Genomic DNA, 19,672 nt, shown 5'->3' with positions numbered 1-19,672 from the left:
ATAGAATCAGGAAAGGCTCAAAGAGGCAAGCACAGTGGCAACTTTGGTTTAGGAGAAATCACTTGTGCGAAAACTCCGTCAGATTAAGTCTGGGGTATGTGTGGCCCCTGTTGTTTTTTTTTTGGGGGGGGGGAATTAAAGAACCTCTTAATGAGGGTGAAAGGGGAGAGCGCACAATATGGTCTGAAGCTCAACATCAAAAAAACTAAGATCGTCGACACTGGTCCCATCACCTCCTGGCAAATAGAAGGGGAGGAAATGGAGGCAGTGAGAGATTTTACATTCCTGGGCTCCATGATCACTGCAGATGGTGACAGCAGTCACGAAATTAAAAGACGCCTGCTTCTTGGGAGAAAAGCAATGACAAACCTAGACAGCATCTTAAAAAGCAGAGACATCACCTTGCCAACAAAGGTCCGTATAATAAAAGGTATGGTTTTCCCAGTAGTGATGTATGAAAGTGAGAGCTGGACCATAAAGAAGGCTGATCGCCGAAGAATTGATGCTTTGGAATTATGGTGCTGGAGGAGACTCTGGAGAGTCCCATGGACTGCAAGAAGATCAAACCTCTCCATTCTGAAGGAAATCAGCCCTGAGGGCTCACTGGAAGGACAGATCCTGAAGCTGAGGCTCCAATACTTTGGCCACCTGATAAGAAGAGAAGACTCCTTAGAAAAGACCCTGATGTTGGGAAAGATGGAGGGCACAAGGAGAAGGGGACGACAGAGGACGAGATGGTTGGATGGTGTTCTCGAAGCTACCAGCATGAGTTTGACCAAACTGCGGGAGGCAGTGGAAGACAGGAGTGCCTGGCGTGCTCTGGTCCAGGGGGTCACGAAGAGTCAGACACAACTAAACAAGTAAACAACAACAACAAATGTGTGGTCCCCCTGTTGCTTCAGCTGTTCAGCTGGGGCACAAACCTGGGAAAGTGAATGCCAGCTAAGTAGTGTCTAGAAGCGTGTGTGTTTTTATTCAGTGCACCTCATGAGCTACTGTGAGTGCCTGCTTTTGTCAATAAAGAGGTGAACTCCTGGTTGTTTGTCTTCCTTGGTTGGGTGTGTTCAGGACGTCAGGTAAATGATAGCCTGAGGTTTTGATCTGGTGAGCTTGAATTCTAAAGGCAGAGAACAAAAACAGAGAAAGGCTGCATGTGCGTGATAGTTTATTTTAGAATCAACAGGGACTGACAGAAACCAAAAATAATTTTTGCCCCCCAAAGTGCTTCTTGAGACACTGTTTTCATTCTGAAAATAGAAGCTCATTGAAGACTGATTGTGCATTGCCTCACAGTGTGTGCATTTGAAAACAGAGGTGGGTGAGGCTGGAAATAGGGGATTGTGGGGGAATATACCAATACTGGGACGCGGGTGGCGCTGTGGGTTAAACCACAGAACCTAGGACTTGCTGATCAGAAGGTCGGCGGTTCGAATCCCCATGACGGGGTGAGCTCCCATTGCTTGGTCCTGGCTCCTGCCAACCTAGCAGTTCGAAAGCATGTCAACATGCAAGTAGATAAATAGGTACTGCTCTGGCGGGAAGGTAAACGGTGTTTCCGTGCGCTACTCTGGTTCACCAGAAGCGGCTTAGTCATGCTGGCCACATGACCCGGAAGCTGGATGCCGGCTCCCTCGGCCAATAAAGTGAGATGAGCGCTGCAATCCCAGAGTGGGCCACAACTGGACCTAATGGTCAGGGGTCCCTTTACCCTTTTATGCCAATACTGCAATAATGGTTTCTTTCTTCATTCACCTGGGGTATGTGCAAGGAGGAAAAGGCATGGATAACTTTGGTATTCAGGGCAGATTGAAGATTCTGCCCCTCTCCTGCTCATCTGTCTTCCTGCCAGAGGTGGTTGTGGATTTGGTGCTGAAAACTCCCAGAATGATTGTCCTGTGGGACTCTGGACATAAATCCCGAGGCTTAGGATTTCATGGCTTCCATGACAACTATGGGGCTGACCCCACATGTCATCAACCCAGGGCATGCAGGACAGACTCTTGATTTGTATTTCTCTTGCCATGGCCAGAAAACTTCCTGTTTAACTTTAGACCTTCCGCATCTCTACTCCCCTGCACGGGTGGGGGAACCATTAAAATGGTCCGCCCTTGGAGTGTAATGAGTCCTCTGGTGAACTTCCTGCTGTGGTGCTCCTGTCAAATCCCTAGTTGCTCTGTGGATATGGAGATGACCCAAGTGATGGATTGCTCTGTGGATATGAAGATGACCCAAGTGATGGATATGCTGCAGTGCAATGGTTAGAAAGGAGATGGAGGAAGACTGGTGACGAGTTCAGTTAAGTGCGTTAAGAGGTGAGCTCATTATCGAGCCAACTCAATGGAAATGCTGGTATCAAAGTGTGGGAGCCATGAGGATTTATTTTCACTATTGCATCTTCTCATTGTCAGCTGTTCTGACAACAGTCCATGGCCTCGTGCAATTTGACCTGGGGAGAGATGCTGTGGAATGTTTGGTAAATTTGCTCCCAGTTGCCATGATCTGGACTCTCTGCAGTGGAGAGAGCTCAGGTGCTTATCAGGTCCAGTTTTTATGGATATTTTAAAGGTATTCTGAGGGTGTGGACAAGATCTTTGGTTACATCCAGCCGACCATCAATATGCTTGAGCATCCTTGTCCACTGTGGCTTGTTACTCTAATGAAGAGGTGATGTCTGGCGAAGTCTAGGATACATTTCAGTATGATTTCAAGATCAATTTTGGGGCTGACATTGCCTTGATCACTCTGTGACATTGGATCTGTTGATAGGAAGACAGAACGGGTGAACCCTTATTTATTATTTTCAACTTCTTGGAAGCTTTTGATGCCATCGGTCATAGTATCTGTCAGGGGTTCAGGAGCAGAGGCAAGGGCAAGGGAGGAAACAGAGAGCGAGGGAGAGGAGGCAGAAGAAAAGATGAGTGATGACGACGACCCGAGATCTCCGAGTCTTTCCAGTGAATCAGAAGATTCACAGAAAGGAGCACCAGTGGCCAGGGCAAGGGGGGAGCCTAGGGGGACACCCCAGGAAGATAGAGCCAGAGGGGACTCAGAGGGGAGCAGTTGGAAATCAGGACCAGCGTCACCGCCAGAGAGCAGGGAAGAGGAAGGGCGCCAGGGATCAAGCGCTGGCAGCTCACAACAGGGGGGAGGGCACGAGTCAGGAGTGGCCACACCTCCATCGGGGAGCGAAGAAACGGTCAGACGGAAGGTGGAAGGTTGGGCGCGCGCGCCAAGTTCAAATGCACAGGAAGGTGGCGCAGTAGGCAGCCCGGAAAGGGAGCCAGGTCCTAAAGCCCGCCGAAAGGAGGGAGAAGAGTCAGGGGGGTCAGCGTCAGCGTCAGAGGAATCCCGGAAGGAAGAGACCCCGGGGGGCAGAGGGACCCAGAGAAGAACAGTCAGGCGGAAAAGGTGGAGCAAGGCTAGGATATTAAGTTGGTGTACAAGGGGCGGAGACTCAGATGGAGCTTCGCCGATCTAACCATTAGACGTAGGGTTGCACGCAGCAGCTTGAGAATGGAAACTGTAACTCAATAAAGACTTTTATTTAATGATCGCTGGCTAGCGTGATCCTCTGTGAGCTAGGATCTGGAAGCAACTCTGACAGTATCTTTCTGAAGAGGCTACCTGAGTAGTTTTCCCCATCTCTTGCAAAGACTGGCTGGGGAAACCCAGCCAGATGGGTGGGGTAATAAGAAGAAGAAGAAGAAGAAGAAGAAGAAGAAGAAGAAGAAGAAGAAGAAGTTTCCAATATTCTCCCTATTGACTTCTAGAGAGATGGTCCTGCAATTGTGTCAGGGTAGAATGGTGCTGAGCCCTAAAGAAAAACAAATGTCACAATTATTAGGGAAATATAAAAAAGAGGGGGGGGGGAATGCAGCCCTGTCTGGAAAGCAGCGAAGTGGCTCAGAAAGGGGAAAAATCGCCTTTGCATGCGATTATGTGACAGGACATATATATATAGGTGGCATCCTGGTTCATCTATGGGCTCATCCACACACAGTGCTTTCTAGGCCCAAGTCTAGAAAAGTCTGAGCACTTTTCCCACTTCCTTCACTTTCCCCAGGAAAATCCACTCTTTGATGCTGAATCAGAACAAACAGCAATTTGGGTTTTCTGCTGACTGTGGAAAGTATTAAAGAATGGAGAGTGGAACTGCGGATGGGCGCGAGAAAGCTAACTCAGCAGCATCCTTGTGTGGTGTCGCCCGGCCGAGGAGAGGGGCAGAGAATTGACTCTCCTCTCCAGGCCAGGCTTGACCCAGGGGTAGAGCTGTGTGGTTCCGCCCTCCAAAAAAAGTGTCGCCCAATGTGGTCAGCCCCCCTGCCCCCTAGCTATGCTAGTGGGATTTTCACAGGGAAAGTGGAGGGGCAAATAAAATAAAATAGTACTCGGGCAAAGACTGGAAAAGTGCAAACCTGTGCCTAGAAAGTCTGGAGGAAAATGAGTGTGGATGATCCCTATGTTGATAGGGATGCTGTGCAATTTGAGATGAAACCGAGATGATGAACTGCTGTGGTATGTGATAAGAATACATTGAGAAGACACCTGGGATTACTCACCAGCAATTTATCTCAGCATCTCAGCTACCAAGCAAGTTGTGTCTCCATCTAACATTCCAAAGCCTTGAGCCGCTGCTCAGGTGTCCATTAAACCATAGTAACAGCAATAACATTTCTGTACCAGAAACTGCATTGTCTCACTGTTAGGAGTCTTGCAGCACACTGTTAAGTAGGGAAGCGCTATTATCTCCTTTCTGCAGACCAGGACATCCTGGGAATTTGCAGTGGGAGGAGGAAACTGAATCTTCGTCAAAAGCAGGGGTGCAGCTGCCCCCCATCAAGTAAATCAATAAAGATAATTAACTAACTGAGGTTCTGCACCATCACCCCCAAGATAAATCCTAGCTACGCCCATGGTCAAAAGACTTGGCAGTCATTAAAAAAAGCAGATTTAACATTAAGGTTGTATTCTCTCTAGAACATAAGTTCCACTGAACTTATGGTAGAACTTGCTTCCAAGTGAACACGCGTAGGATTGTGCTCTTAAGTCTTCCCTTGATATTAAATTTTGCTTTAACCGTCTCATGATAATTAATACACAAACTTTGTACAACAAAATGGAGTAAGCCTACATGCACACTACTTTGAAGTCCTATAAAAAAGGGTAAATATAACAAGTCATTAAAAAGTAATAAAACCACGCAGGAAATATTTTTATTTTCATATGGGACGCAAGGCTACCTTTCAGTTATAAAGTGTTTGAAGAGTTTTGTAATTCAAGTCTACTAAATTTATAGATAATATGAATTGGTTGTTGTTATTTGCATTTGTTAAATCACTTTATACAGAAGTCGCAAGGCAAGTTAAAAGACCAATAAAACTGGACATGTCTAAAATATAGGCAGGCTTCTTCTTATTTGTTGTTTCTGGTTAGAAAACAAATGGCAAGATGCTATGAATGAAAATGCATTCTTAGGAAGTGGTAGAACATTTGCAAAAGACTTTTTGGACACAGATTACGCAAGAAGACATTCCAGTCTAGCAAAGAGAATTTCAGTTCTGGAGAACTGGGCTCAAACGCTGTCTGAGATGGATAGCTTTGTGCAGGGGTCAGCAAACTTATTCAGTAGGGGGCCAATCCACTGTCCCTCAGACCTTGAGGGGAGCCAGACTATATTTTGAAGAAGAAGAAAAAGAACGAATTCCTATGCCCCACAAATAACCCAGAGATGCATTTTAAATAAAAGCACACATTCTACTCATGTAAAAACACACTGATTCCCGGACTGTCCGTGGGCCAGATTTAGAAGGTGATTGGGCCAGATCCGGCCCCCGGGCCTTAGTTTGCCTACCCATGGCTTTGAGGCTTGTGGGTGATTTACAGAGCAATCTTAACCCTCACATTTGCTGGCTGGAAAGGGCTAGGATGGGGTGGAGATGCCTTTCTGCAGGAAGAGAAGATCTTCATCAACATGGGGTGTATATGCCAGAGAGGCCCTTGCTATACCTGTGAAAAGTTCTATGGGCACCAATTTAGCATTAATAGTTTTTTTGTCGACAGCAACCAGTCAGCCCTGAAACGGGGCTTTCTGGGGATGGAGCAGAGACAACCTAAAACCCCTTCATTCTTCTGTAAATCTCCAGGATCAGGCTCATCAGCTATACTCGCATCAACTACACGCCACCCAAATTGATTTTACAAAATGGAAATCGGCTTGGGGGGTGGGGTGGGGAGAGAAATAAGTTTTATTCCCCTACCTCCCAGCCGGGTCACTGTGAGATGGCACCACTCTGGAAGCAGTGGACAATCCATGCTTTCACTCCTTTTCAACCCATCCAATTCAGGAATGCTCAGCCCAGTTGTAAGGCTACACGCTCGCAATGGGAGAAAGATCCGTCCAATTCACGACTTCTGAGTAGGCATGCATAGGGTTGCACAGTTTCAATACTTAAATCACGTGAGAAATGTAGCCTTCCTAAAATGACTTCTTAATAGTGCTTGGGGTTCTGAGAAACAAATGAAGACAAGCAAGGCAGCTGTTTGTGACGCAAGCTCTTGCCTTGTGCTACTGCAGCGGAACAGGAACCAGGGGCAGGTATGATTCAGCTGAACTAAAATGGTTCTTTCTGCATTACGGAGGATCATAGCTGTCAACCGTCCCTTATTTGGTGGGAAAGTCCCTTATCCCAGCCCTGTGTCCTGCTGCTGTCCCTTATTGATGATGTCCCTTAAATTTCCCGGGTTTCAAAGGAAGCAGCTCCTCTCCCTCCCTCCGTGCCGGCCAAGGAGGAGGGAGGCTCCAACTGTGTTGCCTGGCTGCGTTGCTCACCCAATAAGGAGTCTAAGAACGACTGGGGGGTGGAGCTTGCATGCCTTGTGCCGATCAAATCGGCCGCGTTGCCTGGGGACTCGCTTTGCTCAGCGCTTCCCAGCGGAGAGGTGACGGTGGTTTCCCTTGCTGCATCCCCTTTGCCGGCTTGCTGCGCTGTGGGAACCACCGCTTGAGGCTTCGTTTGGCTGCTGTCTGGGCTTTCTGCCTTTGGCTCAGAGGGGCTCAGAAGTTGAACATACCTGTGCTTGGAAAATTCCTTATTTTGGCTGCTGGTCCCTTATTTTCGAGGCTGCTGGTCCCTTATTTTCAAATCTGTAAGTTGGCAGCTATGCGGAGGATATCTCTACAATGTGGCTCTGCAGATCTAGTATGAGCAGGTGTTCCTCGGACGACCCTAAGTTCTCTTTGCTAAAAGAACACTTTTGCTTTCTCCCAACAGATGTACGAGACATTTCACAATTCCATTTTAAGGCCTAAATATAGAGGCTCACGGCTTGTCAAAGTGAGGTATGTAAAACCACGGTCCAAAGACATGGCAAAAATCTTCCCTCCTCTACATTGCAGGGGAATGGAATGATCGATCCTCAGGGTCTCTTCCAACTCTACAATTCTGTGATTCTCCTGTGACTCAGCCAGCAGGTGAATTTGCCAGTGTGTGTGTGTGTGTGTGTGTGTGTAACTAACTAACTAAATATTAAGAGCCAGTGTGGTATAGTGGTTAAGAGCGGTGGACTCGTAATCTGGTGAACTGGGTTCGCTTCCCTGCTCCTCCACATGCAGCTGCTGGGTGACCTTGGGCCAGTCACACTTCTCTGAAGTCTCTCAGCCCCACTCACCTCACAGAGTGTTTGTTGTGGGGGAGGAAGGGAAAGGAGAATGTTAGCTGCTTTGAGACTCCTTCAGGTACTGATAAAGCGGGATATCAAATCCAAACTCTTCCTCCTCTTCTTCTAAGATGGTTGCCTGGATTACACCAAGCTGCTCCTGATACAGTTCTCTACACCTCTTAGCAGAATGGTACAGGTGACCACAGTATGTTGGGCCAAGGTAGCTCATCCCAGTGTCCTTTTCATCTGTATTGGCTCTCTGAATCATCTTGCCACTTGTATGAGTACAGATGTGTGGTTGAAAGGTTATAAACTGCTCGTCTGGATCCACCTTGAATGGTATCTTTCTGCATGATCCCACACCAGCAGAGCCTTAGGAGGACTGCACTGTAACAATTGCCAGCTTTAGGTATCTTTGGAAATTATTTGCCTTGGAAATGAAATGATTTAACTTGCGTTAGTGTACCAGACTGGAAAGCTTACGCTCCTTTCTGCAATAATTTGTAAAAGACCACTTCACAAGTCTTTGGGGGTCATCAGTAAAACAAGGCAGGATGGGTAAATCCACAAAGCACATGTAATCCTGGTGAGTGCGATAACACAGAGCTTCACCGTCACACCTAGTTTGACACTGAAGCCACCTAGCAGGTTGATAACATAGGTGATATTTCAGCTGGGGAATTTACCCTATGCCTCCTCCCTGTTCAACCCATATGAACCTAATCATTGCAACCTCTCCTCTTGACATATTATTCCTGAGAGGTACCTAGTTTTTCCAGTTTGTGCTGTAACACAGATGAACATTTTTAATTTCTAAGTCTGGAGTATTTCCACATTTCCCCAAAGCTGCCAGTTGGGCAGTGGGCAGTTCTTTTGACAGTAGTTCAAAGTGTGTTCAAAAGCTTTTAGATATTTGTTCGGTGTAAACATGTCCTTGTGACCCGACAGCCTCACTCCTGTCCCTTTAAAATTTATCCCAGGGATTTGAAATGTCTTAATTTGTAATGCCAGTAAAGGTATTTGTATTGTATTGTACTGTCCTATCTGAAGGTAGCAAATATGTGCTACATAGACTTGGTGGCCAGGAAACTAAGACTAGCCCAAGCTTCTAAGACAGGCTCTCTGTGGCAACACAGCTTTTCCTCCGTGTAATATGCAAAGCAGCCCATATTGTTTGCTGGCATATTCTTCAGGAATACAGTGGTACCTCTGGTTGTGAACGGGATCCGTTCCGGAGGCCTGTTCGCAACATGAAAAGAGCGCAACCTGAAGCACCGTATCTGCGCAGGTGTGCGCTGTGATTTGGTGCTTGTGCGCATGCTCGAAGAGCGATTTAGCGCTGCTGCGCATGCGCGAGCGGTGAAACCCGAAAGTAACCCTTTCCGGTACTTCTGGGTCACTGCGGGACGTAACCTGAAAGAACGTAACATGAAGCAAATGTAACATGAGGTATGACTGTAGAGGATGTAGTTAAATGTGCATTGCATTCCAGATCATGAATCTGGGCACTGCATTTTAATTGGCAGCTCTTTGATTAAAATCAGTTTTATTCTCAGATGTTTATAAACTCCCGAGTTCCTTACACTGGCAGCATAATTCCCCATGACCCTCCCCGCACCTCCAATCCACTGAACATATACCAGGAAGGCACGGCTGTGTAGCTTTCCTCGTTCCTTCTTTTCAAAGCAGCAGCCTAGCGGGCATTGGCAGAGCACTTTCCATAAGCCCTTAATAGCTATATTTGACAGGTCATTTCTGTGTCACCCGCAGGTGACACAGTCCTGGATGGAAATGCATAGATTTCATTTGCATTAACACAGTCAGCCGTGGCCATTGAGGGCTTTGACTGTGGCAGGTGAAGAAAGCAATGGCTGAACGCTCCCTCCCCATGGACTGCACAGGATCAACTTAACTATGGTTGCCAGCTTTGAGAAGGGGAGGGTGTCTGGCTGTACTTCTTCAGCAGGCTGTGCCTGGTCCCCCCCCCCCCCATTTATTTGTCTTCCTGTGAGTTTATGGTACTGTTCCTCAATTAGTATTTTTGGGAAATAGGGCTTGCCTTCAAAATCAATTTCACCTTCTGTGACTCTGCAGCAATGAACGTTCACCCTGTTGATTTGCTTGTGGGGTGTTTATAAATTTCCTGCTAATCATTCAGCACTCTCGGGTGAATTTCCCTGCTACTTCCATAACAGCCAAAAGTCTTTTTTTAAAGGATGTTTTTAAAAGGTGTCATTGCAACACCTTAGGGCGACAGAGCACTTTAATCCACTTTAATTGTACAAGCCTAGATTTACCAGCTGTTGCTCGAGTCTGCAGCGTGCAGCTATGTGAGGTCATCTGTAGACTGACAAATGAATAGTGGGGATTATTTTAGCTTTCTCTTTCACTTGATGACAGTACCATTCTAACAGCACTGGCCTTGACTTAAACCAGGGATGGGCAATTTCCAGTTTCCACCCAATCTTTGCCTGCCAGGGGGTCCAAACTGACCCATGAGGCCATTTTCCTCAAGCTGAATCTTATCCCTGAGAAGGAGCTAGACTCGAAACATTACAGGAAGAAAAAATACAGCCTTCTTTCCGCACAGCTGATATTTCCTCTCCCCTTCTCTCTTGAATTGTTTTTACCCAATACAAGTCACTTTTCTGTAGTGGCATATAGAGCAGAAATGGAATGTGAGTTCGGTGATTAACTGTATCATGTGAGTAAACGGTTGGTAATATTATATTGCCAAGAAAGGGTGATTGCATATATCTTCACGATATTTATCTTTACGATATTTATCTTTATTTAGAGTGAGTTATTAAAGGGTGAGACAGCGTATTGCAGTGTATGAAGAGGTGTGTCTTCAGACTAATTTAATTTGTATGTTTGGTGCAGCACAGGAAGAAAGGGCGGGTTTGGGGTGAGGAGAGGGAACGTGCAGCATGATACCCATTAAACAGCCAATAAGATAATGACTCGTGTGTAGATTTAGTCATAATATTTAATATAATAGTAGGATGGCCAATGGTACAGAAATCGGCCTTTGGGAGTACATATTTGTAGCCATATTTTACACTCCATAAAATCAGAACTGTGCTTTACAACGGGTTGGTTCCCATGACTTCCAGCAGAACATGTGAACTGTCTCCATGGGGATGCATTCTGCTGCTAAAAGGTAAAGGTAAAGGGACCCCTGACCGTTAGGTCCAGTCTCGGATGACTCTGGGGTTGCGGCGCTCATCTCGCTTTATTGGCCAAGGGAGCCGGCATACTGCTTCCAGGTCATGTGGCCAGCATGACTACGAACCAGAGCAGTGCATGGAAATGCCATTTACCTTCCCGCTGGAGTGATACCTATTTATCTACTTGCACTTCGTGCTTTCGAACTGCTAGGTTGGCAGGAGCAGGGGCCGAGCAACGGGAGCTCACCCCGTCGCAGGGATTCGAACCGCCGACCTTCTGATTGGCAAGCCCTAGGCTCTGTGGTTTAACCCACAGTACCACCCGCATCCCTAAATAGAAGAAGAGTTTGGATTTGATACCCTTCTTTATCACTACCCTAAGGAGTCTCAAGCTTAAATGCCAGAGAAGTTCTTTCTGAGATGATTTTGAGAGGTGGGGCTTGTCAACCCAGGAAGGCAGCTCATCCAGGAGAAGGAAAACTGATCCTAAAACTCCGCTGCCTTGCGGGAAAACTTCAGGAGAAGAAAAGGCTAAGGAGTAAACCCTACACACATCTTGAGTGGAGTCCATAAGACGGTTGGGCACCTTGTATGTCTCCTTCAGGCAACTCCTGCAGCCAAGCTGGTGCCAAACATCTTGCTCTGCTTTCCTTTGGACTACACCAGAAAGGTTGTCAACTGGGCAGCCCAGGACCATCATACACACTGCCCAGGCCTGTGCTCTGGGGAGGTCACTTTGGTGCTGCTAATGCAGCGGTTTGACTTCTCCCCTGGAGGCACACTCAATTGTCTCTTGAGACAGATGGATGCCAACAATGCGCACATGCAATTCATTATTTGGTATCCAGCCAATGTGCGGGGAACTGTCAACAGGTCTCCTGCTGATAGCTCATTTTTAATGCTAAGATGCTAAAGCTGATTCCCAAGCACAAACTTTGCTCTCATAAGAAACATATTTATTCTATAAGGGGGGAAGCCGTGTTCATGGTTATTGATGAACGAAACTTGCCCATTCGGATTCAGAATGGAGTGGGTCTTTCTGAGGCTTTCTGGTCATTTCTTTGGGGAGAGGTCAGGCTTTTTCTGCCACTTCTACAAAGCTCAAGAAGATTCAAGCTGGGGAGCTAGACCTCTCGTCTACCAGTTATGTCCTGCTTCATTTTCCTGTACAGTGGGGTCGCGAACGTGATCCATGCGGGAGGCACATTCACAACCCACAGCATTCGCAACCTGCAGCACTGCATCTGTGCACTCGCGGGTCACGATTTGACGCTTCTGTGCATTCACAAAGCGCGATTTGGTGGTTCTGTGCATGTGCGAGCGCCAAAACCCAGAAGTAACCCATTCTGGTACTTCCGGGTTCGGCGCGGTGTGCAAGCCGAAAACACACAACCTGAAGCATCTGTAACCCGAGGTATGACTGTACTTAAAAACTTGTGATGAGTTGTGGGAGAGTGTCTGAGCTCTGAAACTTTTGCAAGCTCTCTCAACTGCTAGTTTGCCTTCTTACCCTTGATAATTTTGGAGATGTGTGGGAATGGCGAAGAAGAAAAAATTACGTGAGAAGGCCAATACTGTGCCATGACAGGCTCACCTGGAATTTGGAAGGTGGGCTGGGCTCAATTCGTAATGGCTCAATGATTTGTTTCTGAACACCCCCGTTCTGAGGTTATACTCACTCAGTATTCTTGATGGGAAGGGTTGCCTTGGTCCAATAAAAGCTTGTTGTTTCCTGTGTGTTTTTCTCTTTCCATTTTGCTTCATTGAAAATTGCCTTGGTGAGGGTGAGTAAACAGAAGCAGTTGCTTTTCTCCTCCTCCTACCTGAATCATCCAGTGCTGGCACAAATACAGTTTGTGGTTTCACAAATTTGCATGCTGCAACCACCTTTGGGTGGGGTGAATAAGCCAAAACAGAGGAGGAGACGCAAGGAGACAGTCTTTAAGCGGAGTACTATGCAAGCTTCATTAATTTCATTGGGGATTACTCATCGTCCTCACAAGTGTATTGATACTGTCCAGCAGCAATTAGTGGGTTCAGCTATTCTTTTCTATAACATTTAACCATGATGGGCATGAACAGAAATAAAAGTCATTGAAAAGGCTGCTATACCAAATCTGATAGTGATATGCAGAGATAGCTACTGCCTCCCCTGGCAACTTGCTGATACATATTTGAGAAAGTTCAGTGCTCTAATGGTGATACATAAATGCTGCCCCAATGTGCTTATATATGGGAAGGAGAAATTGCTTGGTGGCTTAAGTGTAAGATGATCTCTCAGGGAATATAAGTCCTTACTCTTACATTTGCTTTAGGAAATAATTTCATATGGTTTAGCTCTCCATCTGTCAAATGAATATAGCAAATAACTGTCCACTGTTTTATAGAAATTGTTGCCGTCCCCTCAGAAAGCATTCCAGTCTCAAGACTTGAAGCAAATGATTTATGGCTGGAATTTACTGTACATCAATAGGTGTATTGCCTTGTGTGCAATCCGTATGTTCTCTGAAATATTGTTACATGCTGTAGAATGCATCGAAATATACATAATTTAAGCAGTGAGCGTGCTGTGGAATTACACTGTTTTAGTCAGATATATAACCCTCTCTTAATCAGGGAAAGGGATGCGGGTGGCGCTGTGAGTTAAACCACAGAGCCTAGGGCTTGCCGATCAGAAGGTCGGCGGTTCAAATCCCCGCAATGGGGTGAGCTCCCGTTGTTCGGTCCCTGCTCCTGCCAACCTAGCAGTTCGAAAGCACGTCAAAGTGCAAGTAGATAAATAGGTACCGCTCCGGCGGGAAGGTAAACGGTGTTTCCGTGCGCTGCTCTGGTTCGCCAGAAGCGGCTTAGTCATGCTGGCCACATGACCCAGAAGCTGTCTGCGGACAAACGCCAGCTCCCTCGGCCTATAGAACGAGATGAGCGCGCAACCCCAGAGTCGGTCACAACTGGACCTAATGGTCAGGGGTCCCTTTACCTTTACTAATCAGGGAAAACCCATTCCTCTTGGCCAAATGTGAAGATGTACACAGCAATGAGTTCATGTGACAGTCATGAAGGCACCTCACACCTCCCTTGAGCTGTTTGTTATCAGTTTAAAGGAACTTACTGGGATGTTTTAATTTAAAAACAAATGATTACTAAGGTCAACTTACAAGGTGCTTGGTGTGTGTGTGTGCATAGCAAAAAGGTGAACAGCTTGGGGAAAGGGTTAGATTGAACTAAGAGGAAATAAGCATTGGATTCAGAAGCAAGTACATCCATCCATTGGGGGAAAGGGGTCAGGGAGAAGTTTTTCTGTCTCTCCCATAATACAAGAACCAGGTGCCATCTAATGATGCTGAACGCTCAGGACAGACAAAAGAAAGCACTTCTTCACAGAGTATATTAAACTATGGTGTTCTCTCCCACAAGATGCAGTGAGATGTCTAGGGATTGTCCATGCGCTGGTCTGAGTGGTTTTGCCTTTGCCCTGCCACTTTCTCATGGAAAGCCCACTCTTTAGTGCTAAATCAGAACAAACAGCAGTCCGTGATTGCCGTTTGTTCCGATTCAGCGCTAAAGAGTGGGTTTTTCTGGGGGGCAGTGGCAGGGCAAATGGAGGTGTGGGTGAGGCCTGAGGGGTAAATTACAGTGCCCAGACTCTTTTGAAAGAGAGAGAAATGCTTTGAATGTGCTTTAGAGGTGTAGTGTGGACACAGCCCATAAACCAGTCGGTTAGTTTTTGTGTGTGCTTTGGTTCTCTTTCAGCCCAGACACAGGTGGAGTGATTGCACAAGTTGTGCTGATGTTTCTCTTCTCTTCTACTGATAACACGGCACTACGGATGGCAGTCGACAAGATTTTGCAGGAGAGGTTGAAGATGTATCCCGGGTCTGCTCGCATCAACCTCCCCTCTTCCACCCTCACAGGCAAGTGCCTTGAGTTTTTTTTACCATTGATCGAGCTTTCTCTCCCAGGGCTTGTTATATTTATCATGTTGTACTCCTACTCAACCTTGCCAGCTTCGTTTTTGTTTTTAAGAGCAAGTTTTGTAAGCTAAATGTACTGGGAACTGTAGGTCTTAATATCAACCAAGCAACATATTTTCTATTTTAGGCATATCATATTGTGAATCATAGTTCTGATTGATTTTTAAATAAGTTATGCTACAGTGCTGATATATCTGATGGTAGATTGTCACTTAAAATACCTGTTTTCTCTCACTCACCTTCGATATTTTGGTTGGTCCTAATAGATTCTGGAGGGACGTGGGTGGCGCTGGGGGTTAAACCACAGAGCTTAGGGCTTGCTGATCAGAAGGTTGGCGGTTTGAATCCCCGTGACAGGGTGAGCTCCCATTGTCCAGTCCCTGCTCCTGCCAACCTAGCAGTTCGAAAGCACGAAGTGCAAGTAGATAAATAGGTACCGCTCCAGCGGGAAGGTAAACGGCGTTTCCGTGTGCTGCTCTGGTTCGCCAGAAGTGGCTTAGTCATGCTGGCCACATGACCCAGAAGCTGTACACTGGCTCCCTCGGCCAATAAAGTAAGATGAGCACTGTAACCCCAGAGTCGGCCTTGACTGGACCTAAAGGTCAGGGGTCCCTTTACCTTTACCTAGTAGATTCTGGATTGTTTCTCAAACTTTGTGAAAGTGATTTTGCATAGTTAAGAACATACCCCTAATACTCTACTCAGGCGTTCCCCAGGATCTGATTCTTCGCCCCTTAAGCTGATGGGTCACTCTCTGGAATCGGACGCCTCTTGTGGATCTGACTCAATGGTCTGCAACCCACTGAGACCTTCCCCTTGGTCTTCCAGTGCTAACTCTCTGAGCTCCTCCCACTCTCCCCCCAGATCTAACCACCCCCTTCATGACACCTCCATGGGGCTCATGAGAGTTCTAGTGCATAGTTCACCGAGGGCACCTGCTGAACCTTGCTACTGCCCCATAAATTTTAAAAATAAATTACATTTCTTCTATTTTTCCTCCATCATGGAACCCAAGGCAGGGTACATATGGTTCCCATCCCTATAGGAATGGAGTGAGCAGCTAATTTCAGCCTGCTTCAGTCTCACCGGTGCCCAGTCATAGGTCTGATCTGCCCTATGTTTTTGCATATATATATTTTTAAAAGGATGCATGAAAAATCCATAGTTAAATTGTATGCACTTTTACATAAAATACACATTTTAAAAAAATATAAAATATGCACTTCTTAGTGTTTTCCATGCGTTCATCCAGGGAATACCTGTTTTGTACACATATTTTATGTAAAAAACATATGCATGTGTGCATGTTTTCTGCATGAAATCTGTGCTGCAGTATTCAGAGAGGTATCTGATCCCATCCGGAGCACCTTGGGATCCACAGGAGCATCAAATCCAGCTTCCAAGGAATGCATCACCCCCTGCTGTGTCCTTGGCAGCTGCCCCCTTGCTGCCTCTACAGCAGCCTCTTGGCAAATAGGTCATCTCCCCCCATCCCTAGGGAGGAAGTGGCAGGGGCTGCCCTTTGGGGTCTCATGTAACAGTAAATGCAATATGTGATTTAATGTGGAACTATTAAATGTATAAATAGTTGCTGCAGGCCCTCCTGCACATATTTTTTTTTTTTAAAAAACCACACCATGGTGGGCTGCAAGGGGGAGACTAATCCCCCCTCCCGTATTTTTTGCAATGGGAGCAAATGGTGCTAATAGGAGTTTTCCTCTCAATGTAAATAGCAGTGACGGGCAATTTTTGTCAGGATTCCAGCAGGAGGGGGTGGTTTAAAGCAGGGGTAGGCAACCTAAGGCCCATGGGCTACAAGTGGCCCATGGGGGTCATTTAACCGGCCCACGAGCCACCCACGAAACGAGCCGCCCATTTGGCGAGTCCCCACGCACTGCGCTAAACCAGCACAGTGCGGGGACTTGCTTTCACAGTGCCGGAAATCACACCTACTCAGACGCCAGAAATCGCAGGCGCGGGATCCGGCCCATGGAGGGATCTCCAATGGAGTGAACTGGCCTAGGTAAGGTAAACCTTGCTGACCCCTGGTTTAAAGTCTCCCTTCCTGTTTGCCACATCCCAGGTCTTGCTCTTGTTCTGGGATACCTTATGCCATTTAGTTGCACTAAAACCCCATGCACATTAAATAGGGCCAGCTCACCCATGAGACAAGGTGAGGCAACCACCTCAGGTGGCAATATCCATAGGGGCAGCAGATCCGGGTGTCGATTTTTCTCTCCCCCCCCCCTCATTTCTGCTGTAGAGCTTTGCTCACCCCTTCTCCCCTGGCGGGGAGGGAAGCACCATTTTGTGGTTCGCCTCTGGTGCCAAAATGTCTCGGGCCGGCCCTGACTTAAATGCATTAAAGCATTTCACATCAGCCTACTTTGATGCTAACCAATAATGGACTTAATTGCTCTAAGCACTTAATAAACAAGCAACGAAGGATGGTCTTAAGTCTTTGTGTTTACTTTCTAAATGGGTGAAAGAAGCTGAAGTTAAGCATGGCCAGTGCTGGCATTTTCCAAAGCTGGATACAGTGGTACCTCGGGTTACATACGCTTCAGGTTACATACGCTTCAGGTTACAGACTCCACTAACCCAGAAATAGTACCTCGGGTTAAGAACTTTGCTTCAGGATGAGAACAGAAATCGTGCTCCAGTGGTGCGGCAGCAGCAGGAGGCCTCATTAGCTAAAGTGGTGCTTCAGGTTAAGAACAGTTTCAGGTTAAGAACGGTCCTCCAGAACGAATTAAGTATGTAACCAGAGGTACCACTGTACTTGCTAAGGCCAGGTGATCTGTAAAGGATCCTCTTGGCCAAGATCTCCACAATTTCACGTAACAAAACCAAGGGGAAGGTGGGGCCTGAATCATATTGCTTGTCTATCCCATAGCTGTCAACTTTCAGATTTGAAAATAAGGGATCAGCCGCCTCGAAAATAAGGGATCAGCAGCCTCACCTGTCCCAGGGACAGTCTACGGGATATCTAACAATCCGGGATAGCAGCAGGAAGCAGCGGGAAACAGCGCTTGATAAGGGAATTTCCCACAAAAAAAGGGAAGGTTGACAGCTATGGTCTATCCATTGACTCTTCCTGCTAGCCCTCTTCTCAAATCCTGAAGCTACTGCCGACGATACATAGTGCATTAACAAAACACTCTTTCAGGCAAAGCATAAATCAACAAAACCGAATCAAGAAATAAGTTCCTTCTTTGATGAAAGCTATGGAATAATATTTCGAACGAATGCACGTGTTCAAAAATGTGGCATACACTCCAAATTAATCAGAATGAGATTGGGCTGCTGTAGCCTTCCTGTCTGACAGTGTTTCAAAACATCCTGCCTTTCCCAGTAGACTAGCTGTAAATTGGTTTTGGGGTTTAGTGATAGTTTCAGTGCCTTGCAGAGCTCTCTCTTCTCATAATGAAGGAAGAGAAAATAAGACCCCAGCCAACTTCTGAACAGCTCAAAATATTGCTGGCTTTTTTTAAAAAAGAAGAAAAGAAACAAAAGCTCTTAAATAACAAACAAGGGAAAGAGTTTCTTTTCTCCCCCGCCCCCTTTATAAGATCCTCCTTGGTTGCCATGCTGATCGCTATCTGACCTGAATTGCTACCAACTGTGTCATCGCATTTTTCTCTCAAGGCATGTGCTTGTTATCTCACACATCTCTGCTGGCACAGAAGTGGGAGCAACCTGGAGGGGGATAGTGAAATTCGCATTGGAATGCGGACAACCAGTCTCATAACTCTTATGACTACTGCTTTGCCAGGCACAGTGGAAGCTGTTAATCTGGGATTGCTGGTGTGCACCGATCCCATGGCATTCCACAGCTGATGAAGGTTGGGGAAATCAGGAGACAGGATGGCTAGCAAGGCCCTTAGACTGCTGTTGTGCAAACATGGCACCACTGTGAAGGTGGAGCCTGAGTAATATTAATCCATAGCTCTGAATGATACCAACTTCCTCTGCCAGGGCTTATCCTCACTTACCTTTAGACCTGCTCTTTCCAGGCACAGGTCTATGCTTCAAAGCTGCATGTCCGAACGCCCTTTCCTTTGCTCTGGAGCCTTCACCACGAAAACCCGCTCTTTTAGCTGAATCATAAAGGTAAAGGGTAAAGGGACCCCTGACCATTAGGTCCAGTCGCAAACGACTCTGGGGTTGCGGTGTCATCTTGCTTTATTGGCCAAGGGAGCTGGTGTACAGCTTCTGGGTCATGTGGCCAGCATGACTAAGCTGCTTCTGGCGAACCAGAGCAGCACGGAACAGATCCTGTTCGTAACCAGGCGTACCACTGTATAGTGCTCAGAATTCTGTGGCGAGAAAAATGTGTTTCGAATGAACTTTAAAGGTATAGTGTGTATGGAGCCTTTCCCATCCCCAGTTACTGATAAATGTGCCTGTTTGTAGCAGCAACAATATAAGGTGTGATTCAGCCCAGCCAAAAGTTAAGCTCTTTTTAAGCCTGAAATATCCCAGGGAGAGATAAACACATGCCTTTATCTCCTATTGGAATCAATAACACTTTAAAGTGCAGGGTTATAGCCAACTAAGGGCTTATCCACACTTAGATTTTGGCCTGCCCTTTCCAGGCACAGGTGCTTTAAAGTTCAGTGTCTGAGCACTCTTTCTTTTGCCCTGCAGCTTTCCTCACAAAAACCTGCTCTTTAAAGCTGTCGTGAACTAACGGCAGTTCAGGTTTTCCACTGATGGTCGCTTGCTCCAATTCAGTGGTGAAGGGAGCATTTTCGCAGGGAAAGCTCTGGCTCACAAACGAGTGCTTGGACACGGAGCTTTAAAGTGCAGACCATCCCTGGAAAATGAGGAGGAAGTGTGGGTAAGCCCTAAATTCCCCTCAGAGTAGAC

General features: G+C 46.6%; 1 protein-coding gene and 1 long non-coding RNA gene across 2 annotated transcripts in view; one reads left to right on the top strand and one right to left on the bottom strand.

Moving 5' to 3' along the window:
• Positions 1-18,128, bottom strand: part of LOC308460687 — a 197,869-nt gene extending 179,741 nt beyond the window's left edge. Inside the window, exon 1 of the long non-coding RNA XR_013978723.1 lies at positions 17,361-18,128. This is a non-coding gene — a long non-coding RNA (uncharacterized lncRNA). The remainder of the gene's footprint in view (positions 1-17,360) is intronic.
• Positions 1-19,672, top strand: part of LOC308460448 (transmembrane protease serine 11E-like) — a 64,108-nt gene that overhangs the window by 23,763 nt on the left and 20,673 nt on the right. Inside the window, exons 4-5 of the mRNA XM_080976878.1 lie at positions 7,272-7,339; positions 14,580-14,740. Of these exons, the coding sequence (XP_080833004.1) occupies positions 7,272-7,339; positions 14,580-14,740 (229 nt within the window). The remainder of the gene's footprint in view (positions 1-7,271; positions 7,340-14,579; positions 14,741-19,672) is intronic.

The sequence above is a fragment of the Podarcis pityusensis genome, assembly GCF_964106645.2.
Source record: "Podarcis pityusensis genome assembly, chromosome: 13".
NCBI classification, from domain to species: domain Eukaryota; kingdom Metazoa; phylum Chordata; class Lepidosauria; order Squamata; family Lacertidae; genus Podarcis; species Podarcis pityusensis.
The sequence above is the reverse complement of the archived record's forward strand: the minus strand, read 5'-3'. Positions and strand labels throughout refer to the sequence as shown.